The sequence below is a fragment of the Talpa occidentalis genome, unplaced genomic scaffold (genome assembly GCF_014898055.3).
Source record: "Talpa occidentalis isolate TD23 unplaced genomic scaffold, MPIMG_talOcc4v2.1 talOcc4.3, whole genome shotgun sequence".
Lineage (NCBI taxonomy): Eukaryota > Metazoa > Chordata > Mammalia > Eulipotyphla > Talpidae > Talpa > Talpa occidentalis.
Genome location: NW_023603184.1, coordinates 126,861,188 through 126,886,854, shown reverse-complemented (window position 1 = coordinate 126,886,854; position 25,667 = coordinate 126,861,188). Strand labels below are relative to the sequence as shown.

Sequence of the window (25,667 nt, the reverse complement as noted above, 5' to 3'; positions counted from 1 at the left end):
CAAGTTTAAATTATACAGTACGTAATTTTATGCAGTATTGCCATGACCTTATAGAATCTACGCACCAATATTTAAAAGTGCCTTATTTGAGCAGAAATTAGAAAAATGTGCTCCTTCTAGGGAGACAAATTGGCACCTCTGGAAGAGAAGCAAGTTCATGATTTGGCATCCCCTGGATTTTAACCTCCACTCATCCCGTTCATTTTTTAAAGCTCAGTGTTTCTACAAAACTTCCACCCCTCTTGAGTTATTTTCAAATCCATAGACTTTCCTCATACAGGAAAATTCTCATACCTTCTACATTGTATTATAATTTCCATTTATATATCTGTACCTCAATGGATGAGGGAGAAAGACACATAAATGAGAGCTCCCTAGGGGAGGCCTATGTTTTATTCATCTTTTAAAACTGGCATAAAACATGGGACTTGGCACAATATTTGCTAAATGAAGGAAGACATTAGAAATCATTTTGCAGCGTCAGCCCTAGCTTAGGGAATGAAAGATTTCAGAAAATTCACAGAGTCACAGCAGGAAAATACAAGATGTGAAAAAAACCTGGGTTTTCTATAATCATCTATTGTATACTATCATTTGAGAATCATGTTATGAGCTAAAACTCTATGTAAACTTCCTCCATATTAGCCCAGAAAAAAATTCATCCTGAAACTGATGCCTAGATCATGGCTTTAATAATTAATTTGACACATAATCTTTGGCCCAGCAATTTGAAAATATGCAAGAACTTTAAAACCAAAAATCAGTTTGGCAATTTCTAAGATAAATTGCTTTAGGTTACATGACACAATAATCAATTTAAAATGCATGGTAGAGAACAAATTCCATGCAGAGAATTTTCTAACATAGGAAGTATATGCATACAAATTTTGGCTATAAGCACTAAAGACAGCAAAAGAAAAATAGAAGCAGGAGTGCTGGGAAGGCCACTTATTCTACTTGTTATTTTATGGAAAGTAATTTATGGATACTCAGTAAATGCTTATCTAGATCTAGTCCAAGATCAAAATTTTCCCGATATACATCTGTATAATAGGACATAATTATATAAATCCTCTAATTTCTTATCTTTAAGTTTATCTATAAAAGAACTTTGGAAATCCAGAAGAACTCATATTTTGTTGGTCACTTAAATTATATAAATTAATCTCCCAAGTATAAACAGAGAAATTACATAATTTTAAATCATGAAGAAAATACTTATCAGCGGTTGTACTTGAACTACCGGAATCATTTTCAAACATCCTCCTACCACTAATACCAGGTTAAAATGAAAGAAGCTGTAAAGTGATTTTGAGGGATTGACTACCAACTATATTAAAAAAGCAGAAATGACATAATCCTCTCTGAGGTCTATGCCTGTTTGGTTATATTTTGAGAATAAAGACTACTTATCAATTTCATGTTGAATGAACATAAGGCACACTTGTTCATCATTTACTAGTGAACACAGAAAGCAAAAACTATACGTTACCTTCAAGACATCTTACTCTTCAAAGACTATAAAATATTAACTTTTTCCTCTACAAAAACATGAATCTATTAGAGTCTGAGAATTTTCCATTTTTCTTTCTTTCCATTTGCTTATCCATTACTTTTTTTTTTAGTTATGAAATACCTCCCTTATGCTAAGTGTGATGACTATAGAGATAAAAAGCACATTCTCTTTCTTTACTGTGCTTCTACTCTAGTAGAAAGGAGAAACACATGATAATAAAAATGGTCAGTGTTCATGACTTTATTCATGGCAGGGGATGAACCATTCTCACTGATAGGGAGAAGGCTAGGCAGGACCTGAAGTGGGAACAACTGGTTCAGCCTCTGAGCACAGCAGAGTGAGCCTGAGTCAGGCCCAGTGTGGGAGATGAGAGGCAGCAATTCTGTGCTCTCTGTTTTGTGTGTGACCTGTGATATTTTGGTCCTATATTAAAAACCGCTTCCTCCAATAACATTTTCATTATGATCTCAACAAATGCCATATCGTATATAACTTTAGAAAATATTGCTGAAGTAGCACTAAACTTCTGCCAGGGAGTAGAGTTTCAGGGAAGGATTATAAAAGGAGATGGTCTTTTAACTTGGTTTTAACAAATGAGATGGTATCTGCCATGCAGACAAGTGAGAAAGGAGATTCAAGACAGACAGGGCAGGAAGAGCAAAACAGGAAACGCCACAGGGCAAGGGCTTTCAGAAAACTGCAGGAGATGGATGACAAGTTTGAACCATTTGAAATTGCTGTTTCTTAATAATCCCTCCCTTCCTGTTACCTTCTAGGTTTTCAATTTAAGCAAAATGTTTACAAGGAAGAGAACCACTTCACATCAGGAAAGGAAAGTTAGAGTTGTATTCACTGATGCTGTCCCAACATTGCAGGAAGAATTGGTTTTTGGAATTGGGATATTTTGGTTTTGTTGTGTCTTCAAGTAAAAATAACTTGCAACGTTCTCTATAAGCAGAAGACACTCAACAAACATTTAATGTTCAACTTTGAAATCAATATTTTTTCTAGCTGTGTGTTGATTTCCTTATATTAAAGCTGAATCTGATCAAATTCAACTTCAAAGATGATAACCCTGAAATTTCCTTTTAGGGCCTATCTTATCCTACTACCCTTCCTCCTTCAGGTACAGCATATGTTTAACATATACATGTTGTGTTTATGATGTATTATAAGAATTTCTAAAAATAATGATTTATTTTTCAAGACAATTCTTTGAGGAAAGTATGATCATTATCACCATTTTATAGATTAAAAAGCAAAATCAAAACAAGGAAAAACACAAAGATCAACCACTTAGTCAATGGTAGAACTAGATTTGAACTAGGTAATCAAGTTTTAGAGTCCTTTGTTCTTAACCATTCTAATCTGCTGCTTCTCACAGTTCCCTAATCCCACCTATAACTCTAGATCCTATGAAATAATAATATGAGTTCAAAGAAGAATGTTCAAGTTAAATTGCCTGGAAAATAATTCATTATTATTGTTTATATTCCACCTATATCTTTTATAGAACTTCCAGGGAAGTCCAAACAAAATGGGTTGTAATCCATTCCTGGGATGGTGCCCATTTTCCAGAAAAACTACCTTTCTGGCCTTGAAGTCACAGAGAATATTATGGGGATAAATTATTATGATAATATCCAATGCACAATTTCATGTGGTCAAACTCTAATTACAAAATCTTTTTGTGGTTTCCCTTCATAGCCGTGTTTTTCCATTCAGAAAGATGCCTTTCTGAGTTTTCTAGATCCTGCATGGGTTCTCTATACATGACCTTAGTGAAACTGTCTTCATAATTGGATTTCTTAATACTGGATTCGCATTCATGATGTTAGTTAAGAAGCTAAAAATAAAAGCTGTGGCTAGCTCTAGTTTTTGTATGCATGCATATTAATTTGAATCACTTCCCTTTAATTATATTTAACACACATTAGAAATTTGGTAATTATAAAAGACCTTTAATTATCAACATTCATTATTATCACTATTATTAACATATATTAAGCACCCACAGTCTGCTAAATGCTATACTCAAGATAAAAGGCATTAACCTTGCAATTCCACTGTGAGCAGGATGGAAGACAATCATCTATTTCCAGACTGAGAACAAAATTATATTTGCCTAACTTGACAAAGAGCCAATGGATGAGTCAGGGGTAAAACCTAGTTGTCTTAACCAGTAGACAAATTGGATAAACAAAGAGTGGCTATAAAACTCTGCCACTTAAGCATATCTGAATCTATTCTTCCATAAATATTTTTAATGTCTGCTTTAGATTTTTTGTGGTTGGCAAATCTTTCTGCTTCATAGGGATATCTGAATTCTATAAAGAGTCATTTGAGACCAACTTTACAATATAAATTTTGACATCAAATAAATACCATATTTGGTATAAAAATAAAATGTGGCTATGAAATTATATTTTTGGGGGAGGGACTCTTAAACCAGTTTTGATGGCAGTTTTTAATGAAGACTGTCTAAAGCATTTGAAGACTGGGACAAATTATATAAATCTTAGGGCACTATTTCCAAGGCTAACTTTTGATTTCAGTAGTAGAATGAAGAGTCTATACTTTGGATTAAGACATACTTGAAGTAAAATTTCAGAACTGTTACATATTAGCTATATAATCAGGGGCAAATAAGTTATTTGCTTGATTCTTAACCTTTTTATCTTTAATAAAGAGGTAGTAAAATTAAGCTTACAGATTTTTTTAAGATTTATTTTTTATTTCTACAAGTGCTGGGGTACAGGCCAGATGTGTGGGAGGGAGAGAGGATTCACCAGAGACAGAGCTGGGAACAGAACAGGCAGAATGACAAAACACACTGCCGAGGGGAGCAGTGGGCGAGACAGGAGAGGTCTGCCCTGCCATGTAGGATTCTCGCCAGCTGGCTGGGATGGAAACCTCACTGCAGAGGCTGAGGACAGCTTCACAGTGCGGTGCTCAACTGCTTGCACCACCGGGGAGGCCCAAGCTTACAGATTTTTAATGGTATAAAATGACATAGCTGAAAATATATATTAAACTGTCTACATCTGCATTGAACTTGGAACTGAGTGAAAAAAGTCCTCTCCATGGCATCCTGGGTAGTATTACATGGTCATTTGTTGACAGAAGTCTCATCTTAATGCCATTAAAACTGCAACTAAATTGTGCTATGGTTTAAATAGCTTATTATTCAATTAGAAAAAAAAGTATTCCACTACTTATTTAAACCTTTTATAAGTGCCCCCCCCCCTGCCATTCTTTCAGCATAATGCTATGGTCTGGATATGTGGAAGGAAATTTGACACACCCACAAGGACTTTAAAATTATGGAAGGAAGACATAAAATGTAGAAAATTATAACAAGGTAGAAAGTATTATTAAATATAGGCTAGTATTTCATGGGTAGGAAAGAGATGATTGCACTGTTCTATTTTTTTTTTTTAAGAAAACAGAACATTCTTTATGTTCTGAAAAGAAAATGAATGACATTTGTCATTTACCTGGCAGAAGAAATAGGTGGGCAACAACACACAGAGACATTCTCTGCACACATGTGGGGTGCTTCGTGTAGCATGGATAGAGATGAATGTGGGGTTACGTTCTAAAAAGTCATTTCTAGGTGCCAAAATAAATCTTATCATATATGGTAAAATTATTTTTGACAAGGGTGACAAGATTTTTCAGTGGGGAAAGGACTGTCTTTTCAAGAAATGTTGCTGGTAAAACTGGATATTCATACGTGAAAGAATGAAGCTGAGACTAATAACATACATGAAAAATTCACTCAAAATGGATCAAAGACCTACACATAAGCACTAAAATTATAAAACTCTTAAAGAAAACAAAGACAAAAACTTCACCACATTAGAGTTGGCAATAATTTCTTTTTTTTTTTCAATGTCCAAACTGATATTTATTTATTTATTTATTTTAATTTATTTTTATATTCCCCCATACAATTGCAAACGCCCCATTCTGACCCAATCCTTCCCCTCCCGCCCCCCACCCCCCAAAAAGTGTCTCTGGTCATAGTTTTTTGTTGATTTTGATTTTCACTTTCTTATATTCATTTTCCTGGTCCCTTATTTAAGTTTTCTAGATTCCTGCTATGAGTGAGACCATCCGGTATTTTTCTTTTTCTTTTTGGCTTATTTCGCTGAGCATGATCCCTTCCAGTGCCATCCATGTTGCTGCAAATTGCATGTGTTTATCTTTTTTGAATGCTGAGTAATATTCCATGGTATATATGTACCACATCTTCTTGATCCAGTCATCTATTTTTGGGCATTTGGTTGTTTCCAAAGCTTAGCTATTGTAAACAGTGCTGCTATAAACATAGGGTGCAGGTGCTCTTTGGAACTGATGTTTCTGTGTCCTTTGGGTAAATACCTAGGAGTGGAATTGCTGGATCATATGGAAGCTCTATGTTTAGTAGGTCCAGAAATCTCCACACAGTTCTCCATAGTGGTTGGACCAGTTTGCACTCCCACCAACAGTGCAGAAGAGTTCCTTTTTCTCCACACCCTCGAGTTGGCAATAATTTCTTAGATATAATACCAAAGAAACAGGCAATAGCAACATAAAACAGACAAACTGAACTTCACAAAAATGAAAAGCTTTCTTTCGAAGGGAACTATCAGTAGATTAGAGAGAGCCTACAGAATGGGAGAAAATAGTCACAAGTCATATATCTGATAAGGGAGAAAAGAACATATAGAGAACTAAAACTCAAAAACAGTGACAACAAAACAACCCAATTTAAAAGTGGGCAAAATACTTGAATAGCCATTTCTCCAAGGAGAATATATGAATGGTTAATAAGCCCATGAAAAGATGCTCAACATCATTAATTATTATCTCAATGTTAATCAAGACCACAAGGTGCTGCCTCATATTTGTAAGGAGGGATAGTATCTAAAAAAAGAGAAAATATAGAGAGATATTTGGAATGCATGTGCACTGTTGGGGAGAATGTAAAATGGTACAACCACTGTGGAAAAAAGTATGGTGATTCCATGATAAGTTGAAAATATAATAATGACATGATCCAAGAATTCCACTTCTGGTTATATACTCAAAATAACTGAGAGAGGAATGTGACAAGGGCAATGATGTGCCATATTCTAGCAGCATTATTCACAATTGCGTTAAAGAGGGGACAAGTGTCTTTTAAGGGTGAACAGAGAAGGGAAGAATGTGTTATATACAAACAATGGAATATTATTCACTTCTAAAAAGGAAGAATTTTCTGGCAAATGTTACAGTGTAGATGACCCTGGAGGACATTATGCTAAGTGAAATAAGCCAGTAGTAAAATGACAAATACTGTATGTTTTAATTGATACGTGTTACTTCGAGAAATCAAAAATCAGCAAAAGTAAAAGTAGAATGGTGATGTCCATGAGTTAAAGAGAGAAAGAGAAGGAGGAATTATTGCTCAGTCATAACAGAATTTCAGTGTTGTAAGATGAGTAAAACTAATGGAGTTAGATGTTGTGATATTTGCACAATGATATGAATACACTTAAAGCCACTGGACACTTACAAATGATTAAGATGATAAATATCATGTGACTTTTCCCCACAATAAAAAGGTAAAAAAGAAAAATGTCACGCCATAAACTTTAAACATGTCCAGGAAGTGTGGAAAATGATCAGTGGCTTCAAGAAAGGTGAGTGGCATGGCCACATTTTGTAAATATACCAAGATATTCATATTGTTTATTCATGAAACAATGAAAATCATCTTGTAACAGGGTGGTCCCCAGGAAAGAGGGAGGTTCCAGGTCCCCTGCCCCACCCAAATGGAAGGTGGAGCTGAGCAGGGAGAGAAGAAGCTGCAGAGGAGACTGAAGAAGGAAGGAAGCAGGATGGAGAGCCAGGAGGAGACCTGGAGGAGGCACATGGAGCAGAGAGACATGTGAAGAAACTGCGCTTGCCTTTAGGTCATGGACTGGGTGACAGAGATGTGGGTGAGAGACCCGTGGAGAGGTGACAATGGCGGTTTTTGTCTTGATTTTGATTTTGCTCTTTTCCCTCCAGACTTGTTTGGTTGTTTCTGATGCTTTTTTGTGGGTCCCCACTGGAAGATGCTTTAGACTTGTGGCAGGCTTTGGGGCCTTGTTCTGGGCCAATCCCATTTGGATGGAGTTTTACCCATGAGGGGACGGGTAACTTTGGGTGCTTGATTTAGAAACTAGATTCTTTGCCTTTCCTGTATTGTTTCCTAATTGTATTAAAGTTCCTTCCCATTAAAGTCTCATATGTTTTGCGTTGATGTGGCGGATGGCAAAACCCATTTAGAGTAGGCAGGTTTGCAGGGTCTGGGCTGCCCCTCTCCTTACCCTGTAACAATCTCATAAATATCACTGGAAAAATTGTACAACCTTTAACTAAGTCTATACTTCATAAGACTATTCAAATAAAACTGACTTGATAAATGTGTGAACTTTTGATAGGTGCTTTGATAGGTGCTATAGCATTTTTAATCATTTTGGATGCTCTTTATCTCTGGATTTTTACAGACCTTAGTTCAATGTCAAATATGTTTTATTTAAAAATTAAAGTTAGGACAGCATGATTGACTTTCAGACTGAAATTAAGATAAAGAAAAGGAGACAATATAGCTTTTTCAAATTAAGTCCATCAATTGACTTCTGCTGCTTACGAATCTATCTTTTCCTTTTAAAAGGAAAAACTCCTTTATGGTTTTTGTAACATACATTAAAGTTACAGAGTTTTGTAGGGAAAGAGGAAAGTCAGTTGGAAAATATCAGGGCTATGTCAGTCTGAAAATCGCAGCCAGTTGCAAGTCAAAAAGATTTGCTAAAAGTAGCAACGTTTTTACTGGTTCAAGTCTGTCAGAAGGCTTGGATTCTCCAATGCCTCACACCAGTAACTTCAAAACTAACTCACTCCAGATGTCCTTATGATCATCTAATCAGACATCAAAAGCCGTATGGTGACAAGCTCACAGGCTGCTTATGAGGATGCTGGATGTTTCCACAAGCGTAAAACACATACAGTAGCTGCCTTTAAAATGTGATTCATCTAAATTAAAATTCTAAAGTACAGAGCTATTAGGAAATGGGCCTCCCTCCTGAGAAAGAGAAAGTCGTTTAGATGTCTGTATAGTGTAATCCTATGGCTGGATTTTGAAAGGAAAAAACAAAATAACTTGTACTCGATAGTTTATGTTGTAAGAAAAAAAATCCCCATCACAAGGAATTTCTAAGCATCCCATCATAATCAAAGGAAAAAAATTTTCTTTTCCTTTCAATACTGATTGTCACACTTCTTTTCAAGGTACACTTTTGTTAACTCTTTCCTTCTGTGTCATCAACCTTCATTAAATGTATAAAGAGGAAAAGTACACATGGAAGAGGGGAAGGTACAGAAGATACGGCCCATACCCTCGAGCTTTCTCTTTAAAGTGACAGGATCTATGTGCACTTTTGTCTTCAGATTTAAGATCCTAGGTGTGTATATCTATACTTATGTTTCTGCTTTTGTGTGTGTGGTTTAGGCTTCCCTTGATAAATGTTTCTTAATTCTACTACACTGTGCAGTAAAAATAAGCTTTGATCCTTTTGGATCAAACCTCATTGCATGAAGACATAAATATTAAGACATTACAAAGAAATTTAACATTGAATTCATACCAACAAAATTAATAATTTACATCTGGAACCCTGTTGTTAGTTTGAATTTTTGAGTTCCTAAGAACTATGCAATTTCATACAGGATTTCTGTTTATTATTTCCCTTTAGTTACACAAAATTTCTATGGAAATCATCCACAATTTAAATAAATTTCACAGGGCACATAGTTATGAATACAATCAGGACATAGGATCTTGACCTTTGAATAAAGCTACTTTAAACATCATCTTTACTAAATATCAAGCAACATTGTCAAATTATGCCTGCCCACACTGCTAAGTTGTATTGTGTATTTGTATGTTCCCATACTTTTGAATTCATTCATTTACCAGGATTTTTAATTTTATTTTCTTCCAAATCACTTGAAGCCAGAAATTCTTAAAGAAGATACCATGCAAAAAAAAAAAAAAAAATTACAAAGGAAAATCTTTAGGTAGGACAGGCAGAAGAGTTCTCATGCCCACAAATTTCTAGTCCTGTCAGGGTTTTCTAAATTCTTTGAACACAGTTATTAGAAAATTATGAAGCTGTAACTTCCAAGGTTTTGGATCAAAAGCTCAGTTTCATTCCCATTGCAAGGATATTAATTTCTATTCATTAATTTCTATTCTCTGTTTACATACCAGGGGCACTAAACAGATTAGGTTTTATAATGGTTCATATCTAGAATTGCCAAAGTTTTTCCTCTTCCTATATTTTTTATTCCTTCTCAGAACCAATTTCTCTGATAAAGTATTGCTAGAGTTGTCAGAAAATGAAGCAGGTCTCACAACTGAAACTGCTAATCTCAGTCACCAACCTGCATTTTAATTCTAAGTGGAGAATTTGTGGTTAAACATCCCTCTCCCTTTACAACACTGAGAAACAAGTAACACATTGTCCTAAAGCAAAAAATTCTAAACTAAAGCTATTATGGGGACAAACTAGTATGTTGAACAAGTAATGTCTCAGTTTTCACATTCTAATTCATATAAAAATACACATATACACAAATATATGTATATACATGTACAATATACATACACACAAATCTTACAAAATGACTCAAAATTGGGTAAAAGTGGATGAATTGAAATCACCTTGCCCAATTCAGAAATAAAAGTTGAAATAATAAGTAATGAATTTATGAGTCAAGTGCTGTGCCTGGGATCTTGAATTAAAAAAAAATGAACGCCCTGGCTCATGCCTTTAAGGAGTTCAGACTTGAAAATTTGCAGACTTGTAAACAAGCAGTTCTATTTGAGTAAGATAAGAGCTCACAGAGATACAGCACATGGCAATGCCTTGGGGGTTCTGAGGGCTGAGCAGAGTGCAGGTTAAAGGCATCTGACATTGATTTTCATTGTTAAAGATGTATTATCTGATCATCCATACAGATAGCAAGGGTTGTTTAACTGCTTTAGATGTGGTCTGCATAAATAGGTGTAAGTTTCCTGAGGACAGGGACCATGTCTTATACTTTGCAGAAGGTACACAACAGAGATTAGAATCTAATGGATTAACTGATTTATGTTGACATGAAAATACTACTCACTCCATTTTCATTACAGGCTAATTAATCTAAACAGCAAAAAAGAAGCTATCCTGGGTTTCTTTCAATTTTTTGAAAATAGCCTCTGAATAGTGATCCTTCTTTTAGACTTTTAGTGCTGGACCACATCCAAGTAGAATGATGGGGGCACACACACCTAAGCAGGGGTCACATTTCTTGGGTTCCTTGATTAGTCATGGTACAGACATTCAGACAACCCAAATTTGTTTCCTCGCTTTCTGCAAGATTTGGTGAAAAACTGTTGCAGAATAAGTCAGGCTTCTGGATTTTCCCCACCTGAACTGGAGTTTTACAAACATAACTGCATCAGAAATTAAACTGCCTAAACTTGCCAAACTAAGTAAACATTTGGCCCCATGAAATACTGGATGGCAGCTTTATCTCTTAAAAACAAAGCCATATGAAAACCATTGGTGCAATGTGTCTCCAAGCTCTGGTCTTATCAGCACACAGCGTGAACAGCTGGAGTTACAAACACCAGGACTATTATTAAATCACTGTGTCAGGAGGGGGAAAAAAAAGAAAAACCTTTTGTAGGCTTCAGTGTCTCTAAATAATGCAATTATATATTACATGCTATTTCTCCCTCCCTGTTGCTTTTCAGTATCCATCTCTCCTCTTTGAAAGACAATAGATAGAACTTTCCTTCCAATTTACATCAATGTTTATAACAATTATTTTGTTCCAGTGTCTCTACAGCTACTTAATTGTATATCTAGCGGACAGCAAAATATGATTCAGCCATTCAGAATTTTTGCTAAATTTCTATGTTGGATTTTAACAGTCAGTGACCCACAACCAAAAGTCCCCTGACATCTCACTGACAATTAGATAATTTTAATCCTAAAAGCCACGCTATTTAGATTTGTCTGTAATGTCTCATTTCTTACATGGATTGAAAATGTTTAAACTGGAAGCAGCACTGAAGATAGTTTCAATATTTGTGAAATACAAGGGAAAAGTTCTCAAATCGATACTACAAGCGACTTGTCACTACTGCTGATAAAACACTCAAATGGCAAAGAAACAACACTGTATTTTCACTTCTTGTCAACACTGAGCTGGCAGGATCACTGAGAACACTTCTTCCAGTGTGTTTTTACCGCCTGTGTCCCCCAGCCATATTGCTGTTAAGAATTGTGGGGCTACTGGCCAAAGAGCAATGCAAAAGCTTCTATTCCTCTTAACATCTTGCATTTGTACAGTATGTGATGGATAGTAAAGGTGGTGTGTGCTAACACTATCTTAAGTAATACTATTGGGGGATGGTGGCAATTTCCACTTAATAATCTCCATCATTTATTGGACTCTGAGAATTGGTGGCTTCCCCACATTATTTCATCCTAAATCCCAAAACAAGTGGTTCTTGATCATCTGCTTTCCTTTTAATATTTGCTAAGAGTGGGCCTTGCAGACACTGCTACCACCAGAACTCCAGCGTGTTCTTCAAAATCATGGTTGATGGAGAGCCCTTGGAGCTGTTTGCAAAGTTCCAAAGACAGCAGAAAACTCATACTCTGAGCACTGGGCAAAATAATTTGGCTTAAAGATTCCTGCTTCCATAGAATGATCCCAGGATGTAAATGGCAGGGCAGTGACTTCATAGGCCATAATGGCACTGGCAGCAAGTTCTTCTATGGGGAGAAACTTGGTGAGTATTTCACCTGAAGCAGACACATCCCAGAATCTTGTCAATGGCAAATGATGGACCCAGCACAAGTGATTCCTAGTTTTCCATCTGCACTGCTAAGACTGAGTGGTTGGATGGAAAGCACGTGGTCTTTGGCAAGGTTAAGGAGGGCATGAAAATTGCAGATGCCTTGCAGTGGGTTGGGTCCAGGGATGGAAAGACCAGCAAGAAGATAACCATTGCTCACTGTGGACAAATCTAATCAACTTGACTCGTGCTTTATTTTAACCACAGGACTATTCTTTCTTTAGTTCAGGAGAGTAGTCCTCCATCCCCATCTGCTCAAAATATCCTGCAATCTTTATGCCCTCCCTACAGTTCTTTGGGTTTCATGTTTTCCTTGTCATCTTCCAATTCTACCTGGATTGCAGACTTATGTTTATGATTATTAAGTAAACAATAAACAAACAAAAAATGGTAACAGTGATAGGGCCTGCTTCATGAGGTAAACACACATGTACACACAGACATACACACTGTATCAGGCTGGGGCATGGAACTTCATAGGGTTAACTGACCCTCTGAAGCCCATTTGTGGACTTACAACTTAACATCCTCCAATACTGCCATGTTATATTTTTTTTCAAAAAATATTATAGACACGAACTTTTATAAGACAGGCTAATATTTTCTTATTTATTCTGGTGATGCAAGACAACTAAGAATTTTAGAACAAAGTAGTTTACTACTCAGAAAATCCACAGCATTAAAAATTTTCAAGTAAAGTCAAGTTTTTTAATTTACTCACCCTGCAGGATCATTTTGCTTTAGGGGTTAAATGTGAAACTATAAACAGTCATTAAAACACAAAACAACCATAGTAATTAACCGGATATTAAGGGGAAAAATCACATCTGTTTTAGAGTTCTCGTCCATCCACAAATTCAAGAACATCAATTTCAAGAACCTGGTTTTATGGTATGCCCTGAAGCCAAGAACACCAGGTTACAATCAAGACTTCCCATAAGCAGAGTCTCACTCCAATATCTTGCCCCCAGGAATCTCTTTAATTCAAAGTCAGTACAATTGGGTTTTCTATTACCTCAAAAGGTAGTCATTACTATTTGCACATTAATAATTATGCCATTCTGATTAGCTGGATAGTTTTATGAAAAGAGGAAGAAAACAAATTTACATGCTGTTCTCTAAGTAACAAATACTAAAATTTGATGGTATCTCAATATACACGGAATGAGAACCTTGCAGAGAATCTGATTTTTCTAATTTAAAGCCTTTTGAAAATTCCACCTTGTCTGAGAGTGTACATCCTAAATAACCAATTTGTAATAACTAGCCAGAAGACAAGCTCAACTTTTCGAACTTTTCAAAAACACGTATCTCTGGGCATCAAAGAAAATTCTTTCTTCTGTTGTAAGCCTAATGAAGTGCAACTAAAAATAACAGTCATCAACTGTGGTTTTAAAGGCAATATTTCAACATAATCAAATGTGTCAAATATTCATCCTTACAGCTACTTATGCTGTGGGTTATAAGTAAGTTTCATTTCTTGGGAATGATTGAACAGAACCCACTTGGGGCTCTGCCATCTGTGAATTACTTACATGTGAACACTCTGTTTAAGAGATGGAAATTTTGATTGTTTTTTTCTTTGGATATTGAAATGAAATGCAATTGAACAGAGCTTTTTAAGCAATTATTTTTTTATACTGGTTGCTACATAGCTATATTATCACACACTCTCCACATTCATCATCACTTATTAAGTCATCGAAATCAAACATGGTACAGCTGAAGTTACGGAGAAAGCATCAAGAGAATTATGAAATCTGAGAGATGGAAAAGAATCTGCAGACTCAAGTCTGCACTCCCTGAGGTCAAGCCCTTGCCTCACAGAAACTTCTCAGCAGTGTGTTCCCATAGAAGAGTTCTGGGTGGTATGTCCCCATGGTTTCCTTGAAAGACTGTCCCTCTTACCACTGAAAAAGCAATAAAAAGACTAGACGGCTATAAGGAGGGTGCCATATAATTTATCATCCATACATGGACACCTCTGAGAGTTAGTAGACACATTATTAATAATTATACCAGAACAACAGGCATGAACTAGAAGGGCTCCAGGCAAACCTAATCATACTGGTACCCGGAAATAATTGAGACTCAAGGAAATTTTCCCAAGGGTTTCAAACCATTTCATTAATGCTAGATCCAATTTTACTTCTGTCTAGGACTGCTCTGTCCAGTGGAAACACAATGCCAACCACAGATGTGATTTTATATGCAATTTTCTAGTAGCCATGTTTTCAAAATGTAAAAAGGGATTAAAACCAATTTGGATAGTATATATTATTCAACCCAATCTACCAAGCATAGTATCATTATAACATGTAAGATCTTCTACTTTTTTTTTCATATTTCAATCCTTGAAATCCACTGTGAAATCTAAAAGTAGATACACCTGAATGTCTTCATTTAACACCTTTGCCCACCCTTTACACATTAGGGCAATTAAACTGTCTCTTGCCCTTGTGAACCAGAACTTGGAGATGACAAATATTTACCTGGTAGATTCCTTTAGGTAAGAGAGAGAATGGCTCAATTAGAAAATTTGATTATTGCTGAGAACTTTTAGGACTTTTTCCAGACTAATATGTATCTTGAATTCCTAAATCTAACATACATACACTGAGCACCTTAGATATATTTGGCACTATAGAAAGATAAATAAATGTTACCTTGGAATGTTAATGTTTAAAGTCAGAATGGATTTTATTTTACAACTGAAGCAAGAGAAGCCAATCTGTGTTAGTATTCTGTGGCAAGGCAAGGACCAAACTATGTTCTTGTGTCTCAGCTCTCTACCTCATTGTCCATAGAAAATACTGACAGGAAAAGAGAACATAGGTATTTCCTTTTTACTGCTGTACAAAGGGATATAGTCCACATTTGGTAACTTGCGTAAGGTTCGGTAAAAAGATTTACAGAGTCAGCATTTATTCTTGAGTTAGAATTTGTCTCTTTGATAGTAATATACAGTTCCCTCCTAAATGCCCCAACTTGGAACTCATCAATTTTAGTAAGGATACAAAATCTATTAGAAAGATAATAGACCTCCCTTCCTCTAGGGAAAGCAATATTGTATTTACAATTGGTCTAAAGACAGCTTGAGTGATAGAAACATAGTACTAACTGGGTAGATTTTCTGCATATAAATGATAAATAGCTATACATTAAACAAACATACTCTCATTTCAGGGTATATTTACATTATTGTAGAAATAATCATCAAAATGTACTTTTTCTTTTTAAGTAATTCTGCTTTCATTATGTCTCTTCCTCTAAAACACAATATATAGGCTCTACATGGTCTCAATCAATTTGCATTAAACACACACATCAAATCACACAGTAGTTCTATCTGTATTTATCATTAAAGTAGAACACATATACATTATTTTTTATTAAAGCAATGTTTGATTGAATATGTTTGCTTAAAATGATGGGGAGGGAGTGAGAAAGTATTACATCAAAAATACTTTCAAGACACATGCCTCTTTGTTTACAAAAAGATATATGTCAAAAATTTGTCACAATCTATTAGTAAATACACAAAGACTTTGTATACTAACTCCTACCTCTACACATCGGAGATAGTTCTTAATAAGAATAATTTATACCAAACTGGGAGAATCCATTTAGCACATTCAGAATCCCTATATGATATGCCTATAAAATGTTGCATTTTTTCCCTCAAGCAGTTATAGACAATGAGACTAAAAATGAGAAAAAATCCTTGTTTCAGGAAAAAATTTTAATATGGTTGTATTATTGAAGTTCACCTATTGCAACATTAAATCGTTATTATCATTTCTTCAGGAGACTATTCTCTGCTTAACCTATCAGTTATATGTATAGCAGGTATATCTATTTAAAATTACTTTTGATGTATAACCTGATTTTTTTTTTCAGTTGAATGTTGGTCTCTAGAAACCCAATACTGCACCACATATCAATAGCAATGGTATTTTGAAATTATGCTGCTATTCATCATGGTATGATTCATAAAACATTGTATTAAAACACCAGATTAAATATATATACTCTCATTTTAGGGTGCATTTACATTGTAGAAATAATCAGCAAATTGTAGTTTTATATACATACACATAAGCACACACATATCTTATATCCTTGGTCATTATGAAGCAGTAAGAGGAAGAAAATCTAACAGTATAAACATATAGTGCACTGGTTAAGACTGTGGATTTTGGAGCCAGACCAAATTTCACCAGAGTTAAAGTCTAAGCTGTGACCTTGGACAAATCACCAAAATTCCTCTGCCTCAATTTCATTATCAGTAAAATGGAGACAAAAAACTTCCTATTACCTTAATGTGGAAATTTAAATGACTTAAAGTGGTGTTTGGCTAATAATTAGTGCAATGTAAGTAAGAACTATCACTACAACTATATACTAGTAATTGCTCATACTAGCTATTATTATAATTAATACTATATAGCCTATCAAAAGATCTTTATCAACTTACTGAACACTACAAAGTCCCAGTTAGTCTATGGGTAAGGCGCTTTGATCTTTCATTAGAAATGCAAACAGCAGGGTACCTACTGGAATAACAGGTTTCAGACCCTGGCCACTGGGGTGTGAAGTGCTTGACTGGGCATCAGCAGGCGGCCTGGGGCTGGGTCACTGCTTCGCCTCACCAGCAGAGGAGTGCCTGTTGGACAAAATAAGAGGTGAGAGGTCAAGAGAACCCTGGGGGCAAGAGAGTGCATGGTACAATGCAATTTAATTAAAAGGGTTTACAACATGCTTTTATGTAAAAATTTCTATTTCTAAGGATGCTAGTAAATTAATCCATTTAAGGATCTTTTGTCATCTATTTATAGAAAGACACATGGAAAAATCTTTCAACTCTTATCATCCTCCACTTGCATTACAAAACAAGTAATTGTACTTAGGGGTAAGCTCTTAGGCAATTCAAAAGTTGACACTGTGCAGCCTAAAAATGACCTAGAAAATATATTTGATCATTAAAAGGAATGATAACCTCTCAGATAAATGAAGAGGTGCACAGTTAGTTAACTCTCCTATTCAGTAGAGCTAGAAGTATAGTTATTAATGTGCCATTTGGCCCTCTCCAAATCTTTTGAATGATGATATATGCTGAAAGAAAATATTTGTGGGGGTTATAGCATCAAAAGTCTATTAAGTACATGAAAATATTGGTTCCTTTCTTTTCCTTTTCTCCTAAAGTAGATAAAACTGATAAGGAAAATAAGTTTGTTCTTCTAAAAATATAGCCAGATTTCTTTTTAATTTAATGAAAGCTTCCACTATTAAATATTTGACTCAGTTATTAAATTCTTAAAAAAAAAAAAGGATCATACTATTAAAAAGTTCAAATGAAATTCAACCCTAGCAGAGCTGGCAGCTTACTATTCTGACTGCAATTAGGCCTAAAATAATTTGCTTCATACAAAAATTGGCCACTATAGAAGAAAATCTCCAATCCATTTGTGGTTTAAAAATCACTCTCATATAAAAATTAACTTTCTTTATCTGCATGCTTTTGGGAAAAAAGTGGAAAACAGTAGAAATGCAATTTTCCATTTATCAATATTCTGAAAATAATTCCCCAAATCTCTCAAGCTATTGCAGTTAAATTTTTTTTCTTACCTCATTTTACAGGATACAGTTATAAAAAATAAATCCATTTTGATGTTATTTACAAACCTGATTTTTATATATGCCCTACATTTTTATTGTATATACAAAATGTAAAATTGCTAAAACTTTTAATCCTTGTTCAGATAGAAGTTGGTTTTTGAAAAATAACTTCTTTTGTAATAAAAAATTAACAAGCTATTGAGGACAAAATACTATGCCAAAAGATATTATAAAGTCCAATTTTTATTAATAAACACTTTGCTAAATTATTCCCTGCTTCCTCCAACTCCTTTAAAAAAAGAAAATCTTAAGTAAATAGCATCACTAGCTGCATAACTGGCAATTATTCTCTAAAATATTTTTGAAAAGGAAGTGTGGAAGTGAGCCTCCCTGGTGGCACAAGGGATTGAGACACAACCTATGAAGCTATTTGCTGCCACTGCAGCATGAGTTCAATCCCTGGCCAGGGTAGCTACCCACATGGCAAAGCAGACCTCTCCAATCTCGCCTGCTGCTCCCCTCAGCAGTGTATTTCAGTCAATCTGTCTGTTCTGTTCCCCACTCTGTCTCTGGTGAAACCTCTCACTACCCACATTTCTGGCCTGTACCCCAGTTCTTGTATGAATAAATATTTTTTTATTAAAAAAAAGGGTCAAAGCAAGAGAAAGTGCCATAGGATCCAGACCTCAGAGTCCCACTCTTACAACAATATTTTTTCCCTTTTTCAGGTGCTCTAAAGACTAATTGCCTCTCTGGTGAAGTCCCTGAATTACCATTAACATGAAAGGAACAAGTCAGTATATATGTGATATTCTCAGCTGCAACCCATTCTCTTTAAATTAAGAAGAGAATGGGACAAACTCTACGATATTCTGGTTTGTGTCCAAGTTTTTAACCCAAATCTATACACTGCATTTCAATAATCTCAAATGAAGGGGGAAAAAAAAACCCAGTAAAATCAGAAAAATGTACATCATGGTGAAAAAATAAGTTTAGTTAGTGGTACAGAAATGGAATGATTAACAATTTTAGTTGTACTGTTTTTTCAATTAAGTCATATATGTGTACGAATAAATATGTGCACATATATATGAATATATACTGTGTGTGACAGAGTATGTAAGAGGAAAATGTTATTTCTCTTGTGTAATAAAAATATTTTTCTTGAAGAAGTGACACAAGATTGTTCTCCTTCAACTTTAAGCACAAGATTATGATTCCTCTTTGTCATCCATAGCTGTTGTTTTAATAGCAAAATGCTGAACTAAGAAATGACTTTATGTTAGCATGTATTGACGCTTGTGGATTGCACCTATACCCCAAAGTATTATGGTGTACCTCTCAAAGAAGACCCCATTCTGTTTTATATCAGTGTGGCAAATATTTGGAATATTAAAAAATAAAAATTTAAGATGGTTAGATCATTCTTAAATATATTCTCAACCTATCAGGAATAAATTTTGTTCTCTACTTTTGTACATTCCACATTTGAATGTCTCCTGTTGAGTCACCTTCTAATTTTTCTTTGGAAGTCTTCACATGTTAATAACAAGTATAAATCATTTCATATTGGAATTAATAATGAGCATCTTTAAATAAGAACTGCTATCTCAGAGAGTTTTAAACAACTCTTCCCTTGGCAATTTAAATGTATTTAGAATGTATTTTTTATTTTAATTTCCAAGACTCCTCTGAAGGTAATTGTCAGAAGAGACTGAGTTATAACTTCAATACAAGATATGTGCTAGAGTATAACAAAGGCAAGTGATTAGAAGTACTGAAGATTATTTGGGTAAAATCTTGGATAGATGCAGGAAAGTAGAAGGCATACCTCACAAGCAAGGCTTAAGGAAATGAGAGGGCTACAACTGCATGTGGCTTTATGGAAGCTACTTTGTGGGGTGTGGGGAGAGTAAAGCATAACCTCTGCAGTGATGGAGTTTATAATCTAACAGTAAAGATTAACAACTATCATGTGTTGATGCAATAGAGAGGATCATGGGTTTTGGAGTCAAATAGACTAAGTGACAATGAATTGCTAAGTGACAAAGTCCCATCATTTAAAACCTGGTGGTAACAGGCAGAAATAAAGTCATGTATTGGACAGGGCGTTGTCCAATATCTAATTGTTAGGCAGGAAATCCCCCTGCATCCAGTAAAAGGAGGTAATGGCACTTGCTATTGTTATTCCAGAGTTTCTTATCTGCTCAAAAAACAAAACACTGAAAGCCAAGTTAATTTTCCTGGTACATGTCAATTAAAATATTAAAACATAGTTTGATGCAAAACCAGGTATAGCCTTATTATAGCAATCAAAGTTTTTAAGAAAAAAAATATGATGAGCTGGAAAGGAGTATAAAAATGGAAGAAAATACCATTCATTGTTATTTTTAAGCTAGTTTAGAAAAGATCTACTATAACACTTTAGGGGCAAAAACTCTTGGTTCAGCTCAAGGAATAGCTATATTACTTGGAATAATAGTCCCAAAAAAGAATTGTTACACAGCTAAGTATACAAAGGGTGGGTAACATAAATGAAGGTAAGTAGTCACTTCGCTTACTCTAGACCCATCTTGGTAGGGAAGGAGAGGTGGCGACAAGGAACACTTCAGTATTCAGTTTTCAGGGCAAAGTGGGGACATATACAGATTACTGGTGAGATCATATCAATGATCATGCACAATGCCCCTGGATCAAGTCCATTTTATTTACTAGATTCACAGAAACTTAGTAGAAGCCAAAGAAAAGCAGTGTCTTTGAAAGCAGAAGTGTTTCTGATCAGCTGTGTACCTGCTGCTGAGTTTGTTCTTGTAAGATAAATCAGGCCATAGCAGGTTAGCACTACCCATGCTTATGCAGGGCTTATGTTACCCTCAGGAAAATCTTTCACAGACACTCACTGTTTTTCCCTCTAAGATGATTGGACTCAAGGTTCTCCCATGTCATGACCAACTTACACTAGATTCAGTTCCCAGGTGTCTATGAATGATGGCAAATCTTACAATTCTCAAGCATTTACCACTTTAATGATATTAAAACTAAATTCAAAAGGGCACATCTATGTGTCCAGTCACCCCTTAAATGCAACTAAGGGGGCCCAAAGGAAGGTCACCTAATCCAGTTTGGGGAAAATAATTTTGAAAGAGGCAGCGACTAATTAAAAGGAGCAGGGATTTATTTAAAGACGGTTGATGAGGGTCTCTCCTGGTGGCGCAGGTGGTTGAGCACAGCACTGTGAAGCTGTCCACTGCCTCTGCTGCACTGGTTCGATCCCGGCCAGCTGGCGAGAATCCCACATGGCAGAGCAGACCTCTCCTGTCTTGCCCACTGCTCCCCTCAGCAGTGTATTTCAGTCAGTCTGCCTGTTCTGTTCCCCACTCTGTCTCTGGTGAATCCTCTCACCCTCTCGCACATCTGGCCTGTACCCCGCTTCTTGTATAAATAAATAAATGTTAAAAAAAAAGATGGTTAATGATTCCCCTGGGCAAAATCAAAGGCCAGCTTATCATCAATATTAGTGCTATTTTATCCGAGGGTGATTGACACCTGGAGAGATCAGGTGGGGAGGTGGAGGATCACAGCTGAAATGCTGTCAAGGTATTTTATAAAAATTTAGAAGGTCTCAATTGCAGAGAATGTGGAAGGGCAACATAAAGGAAGTAAAATGGACTCAGCAGTCACAGGCAAAAATGGAGTGGTAAACTAGAGGAGGACATGGGGGGATTACACAAAGCAAGAGAGAAGGAGCATAAGCAGGAGCTTAAAATAGTCGTCACTTTTCTTGATTGCAGAAGAACAATAAAAAGGGAAGTCTTAGCAACTATCATGATTTGTTTCAGAAAAAAACATGACTCTTGACTGAAAGTGAGAATGATTTGCTTTCAATCTAAGGTGGTTGATATGCATGAGAAGTCAAAGATAAGACTTTCAGCTGGGTGTTCATAAAGATGAGGTTGAAGTTGATACTGCAAAAAATATTTTCTTTAGCATGAGTGAAGAAACACAAGCATGAGTTAAACACCAGGGAGGATAAAGAGGGAGAATCCAGTGTAGGTCTATTAATGACACTGTATGTAAAACAATGAGAAACCAGGATTTTATATTTTTACATATTCCTCAAAAGAATAAGTATCTAGAATGAGAGATGGACAGCAAAGCCACAGAGATGAGCTCAAAGGAAATGTAGGTGAGAGGATACAGAAAGGAATTGGAATTAAAAAACTCTGTGTGCAAAGAGGGGTGATACCTGGTCTTTTTAGAGTCTCAAATTTTCCTTTGCTCTAGGCATTACTTCTGTAATTATGAAATCACCAAAATACTTGCGCAGTTTGAAGAAGAAAAACACTTTTTTTTTAAATAATAAATTTTATTTTTATATTCCCCATACAATTGCAGCCCCCCCATTCTGACCCCAATCCTTCCCCTCCCGCCCCCCCCCCTAAAAGTGTCTCTGGTTCATAGTTTTTTGTTGATTTTGATTTTCACTTTCTTATAGTTATTCATTTTCCTGGTCCCTTATTTAAGTTTTCTAGATTCCTGCTATGATTGAGACCATCCGGTATTTTTCTTTTTCTTTTTGGCTTATTTCGCTGAGCATGATCCCTTCCAGCGCCATCCATGTTGCTGCAAATTGCATGTGTTTATCTTTTTTGAATGCTGAGTAATATTCCATGGTATATATGTACCACATCTTCTTGATCCAGTCATCTATTTTTGGGCATTTGGGTTGTTTCCAAAGCTTAGCTATTGTAAACAGTGCTGCTATAAACATAGGGGTGCAGGTGCTCTTTGGAATGGATGTTTCTGTGTCCTTTGGGTAAATACCTAGGAGTGGAATTGCTGGATCATATGGAAGCTCTATGTTTAGTAGGTCCAGAAATCTCCACACAGCTCTCCACAGTGGTTGGACCAGTTTGCACTCCCACCAACAGTGCAGAAGAGTTCCTTTTTCTCCACACCCTCGCCAACATTTGTTGTTGCTAGTTTTTTTAATATGTGCCATTCTCACTGGTGTAAGATGGTATCTCATGGTAGTTTTGATTTGCATTTCCCTGATGACAAGTGATGTTGAACATTTTAAGAAAAACACTTTCAATGCTGCTGATACTTAGTATAAAAAGAGGAGGTGAGCAGGGGTGATAAATATAAACAGCAGACAAAAGTGTTACTAAAATACTTCTAAGCTGATAAATATTTCACATTATTGATAAAATTAAGTTGAAATGGTTAAAAATTTTAAATTGAAAAGAGATAAAGACACATTCTGTCATGTACTAAATACTCATAGTACTAAATACTCATACTAATACTCATAGTAAATACTCATAATAATAATAATATGTAATGATATAGAACAATAATAACAATAACAATAACATGTTCTTCCATGTGGAATATGTTCTCAATAGACTTGGTAACTGTTAGTACATGGAAGTACATCTTTCAGTTATGTCAACATTTGTTGTACGAACTTGACATTCATTGAATGAATCTGACATTGAAATATAGATGTATTTTCCAAGCAAATGGTACACAAGAACTGGTGGTCAGGAAATCTGCCCTTAGAAGGTGCCCTTGGCACAGAGTAACCTAAGGGAAGCCGCTCACCTCCGAGTCCAAACTTCCCTCCTCAGCTAAGTAAGCATGTTAGATCACTACACCAAGTCCCAGTCCAGATCTATGGAGAGATAGTTCGATGATTTATATAGCCAATAAGGAAATTAGAGTTCAGAGAAATTAGGTTCCTAAGTCTTTTAGGCTTGATTTCTACTCCAGTTTTGTTCACTTGACACTTCTTTAGTGTGGGATCACAGTCTACGTGGGCACATGCATGAAAGAATTTTATCTCTTTATTCCAGTTGCAATTTGTTTCCTCTAAAAGGTCAGCAAAAAGAAAGATCTGGATAGGGAGATACAGATAAAAGGAGAGGGTAGTAGAAACTGAGTAGCTAAAAGACAAATATTAACATTAACCCACAGTCACAAGGGCTTATCTGTCAAGACGTTTGACCTACTTGTAAGGTATCCTCTTGCCTCTCCCAGAATATGTGGTCTCTCTCACAGATCATTCAAATGCCTTATAGGTATTCTCAACCTACTAATCATAGCAATACTGCAAAATAAATAAATAAATAAAAAGGAAAGTGAGAGTGGTATATTATTTATTTTTGGAGACAACTAGATTTTTTTTGTGTGTGGATTTTATGGGTGTCAGATAGGGCTTTTCAACTGATGCCTAACAACTCCACTGAACTGAAATCTGGAGACCCATAAAAAAATTGGTAATGATACCAATAGCAGCACAATTTATGGCAGAGTACTAATAAGAGATCACTTTCTCTGCAGGAGTGCCTGACCAGGTTTGATGCCTGGCCTGTGATGAGTACAGCAGCTGTGACCTGCTTTCAGACACTGTGATGGAAAAACCACATGAGAAAAACCAAGTCCAATTTTAGCATAATTTTAACTGCCCACATACTTTCGTCTTACATATCACTCCATTAGGAAAGTGACTCCCAGTATTGCCATTAAAGAAGCAAAGAAGTTCAATTTGACTTACAGTATCATTTTTTCTTTCATTTTTGGATTGCTAAAAAAAAAAATGTCAGTTCAAACAAAACACAAAGGGACAAATGCAAGTAATTCATAGAACAGTCACTAGCTGCACAATAGGTATGAATGCGCACATACATGATAAAATGTCTTTTATGACTTGGAAAGCTGCTTAAATTGGAGTGTCAATGCTCTAAAAGATGAGTTAAGATGTTTTTAACTTTTACTGGGAATTAATACTTTTCTCTGAAGATGGTTATGCCTTCAACTGGATGTATATTGTATATTGTAACCGTATTCCTAAGGGTATATGCTTTTTCTTCCACCGCAGTTTTCACATTTTATCCAGTTGATATATACAAATCTACAATTTTCCTATGGTTGAAACTATTTCACAATATCAATTTACTCATGCTATTTAAAGGCAGTTAATGTCATATCTCAGACATGCACCAGGTCCCAAGTGTTATGTTAATAACAATGACAAGCAATAAAGGAATGAAACTCACTGTGAGTGTTTGAGCAATGCTGATGGAAAGAATTTAGAAGTGGTCCTTATTAAGACAGACTAAACTCAAAATATTTAAAAAACAAAAAAGAATGACTACAGAGGAGGTACAGCACAAAGATCCTAACCTTTGAAAGGCATATACTCTAAAAAAGGAGTGAAACCAATGGGTGAAGTGATAACTGATTAATAAAACCAAATCAAGTCTCCAGAATCACAGAGGAGAAGTTCAACAGCAACATCAGTTTCTTGTTATGTCATTGAAGGGTCTCACAGAATCCCCCCAACACATTACTCTGATCACATCTTGCATTATAGTCTTTGACACGTAGTACATGCCATACAGCACAATCTGGCACTGCTTGTAAACACTCTGCAAACAGACTTCAATGTGCACACTGGTTCTACCCTCCAAATTAGCATTCCCTTATACTGCAGTCAATTTCCATTCTGTCCATCCTTTAATTGACAAACCATCTCTACTTCTCTGGGTCCCTTATAAGATTCCAGTAGGAATCTCAGTAACACAATCACAAGTTCATATA

The 25,667-nt window shown here is 35.7% G+C and overlaps 1 protein-coding gene and 1 pseudogene across 1 annotated transcript in view; one reads left to right on the top strand and one right to left on the bottom strand.

The window, feature by feature from the left end:
* The window catches only part of PARD3B (par-3 family cell polarity regulator beta), an 882,400-nt gene that overhangs the window by 459,344 nt on the left and 397,389 nt on the right, over positions 1-25,667 (bottom strand). The window contains 2 exon segments of the mRNA XM_054700017.1: positions 17,001-17,068; positions 17,071-17,109. Coding sequence (XP_054555992.1) covers positions 17,001-17,068; positions 17,071-17,109 — 107 coding nt within the window.
* On the top strand, positions 12,152-12,618 carry LOC119256131 (peptidyl-prolyl cis-trans isomerase A-like; annotated as a pseudogene).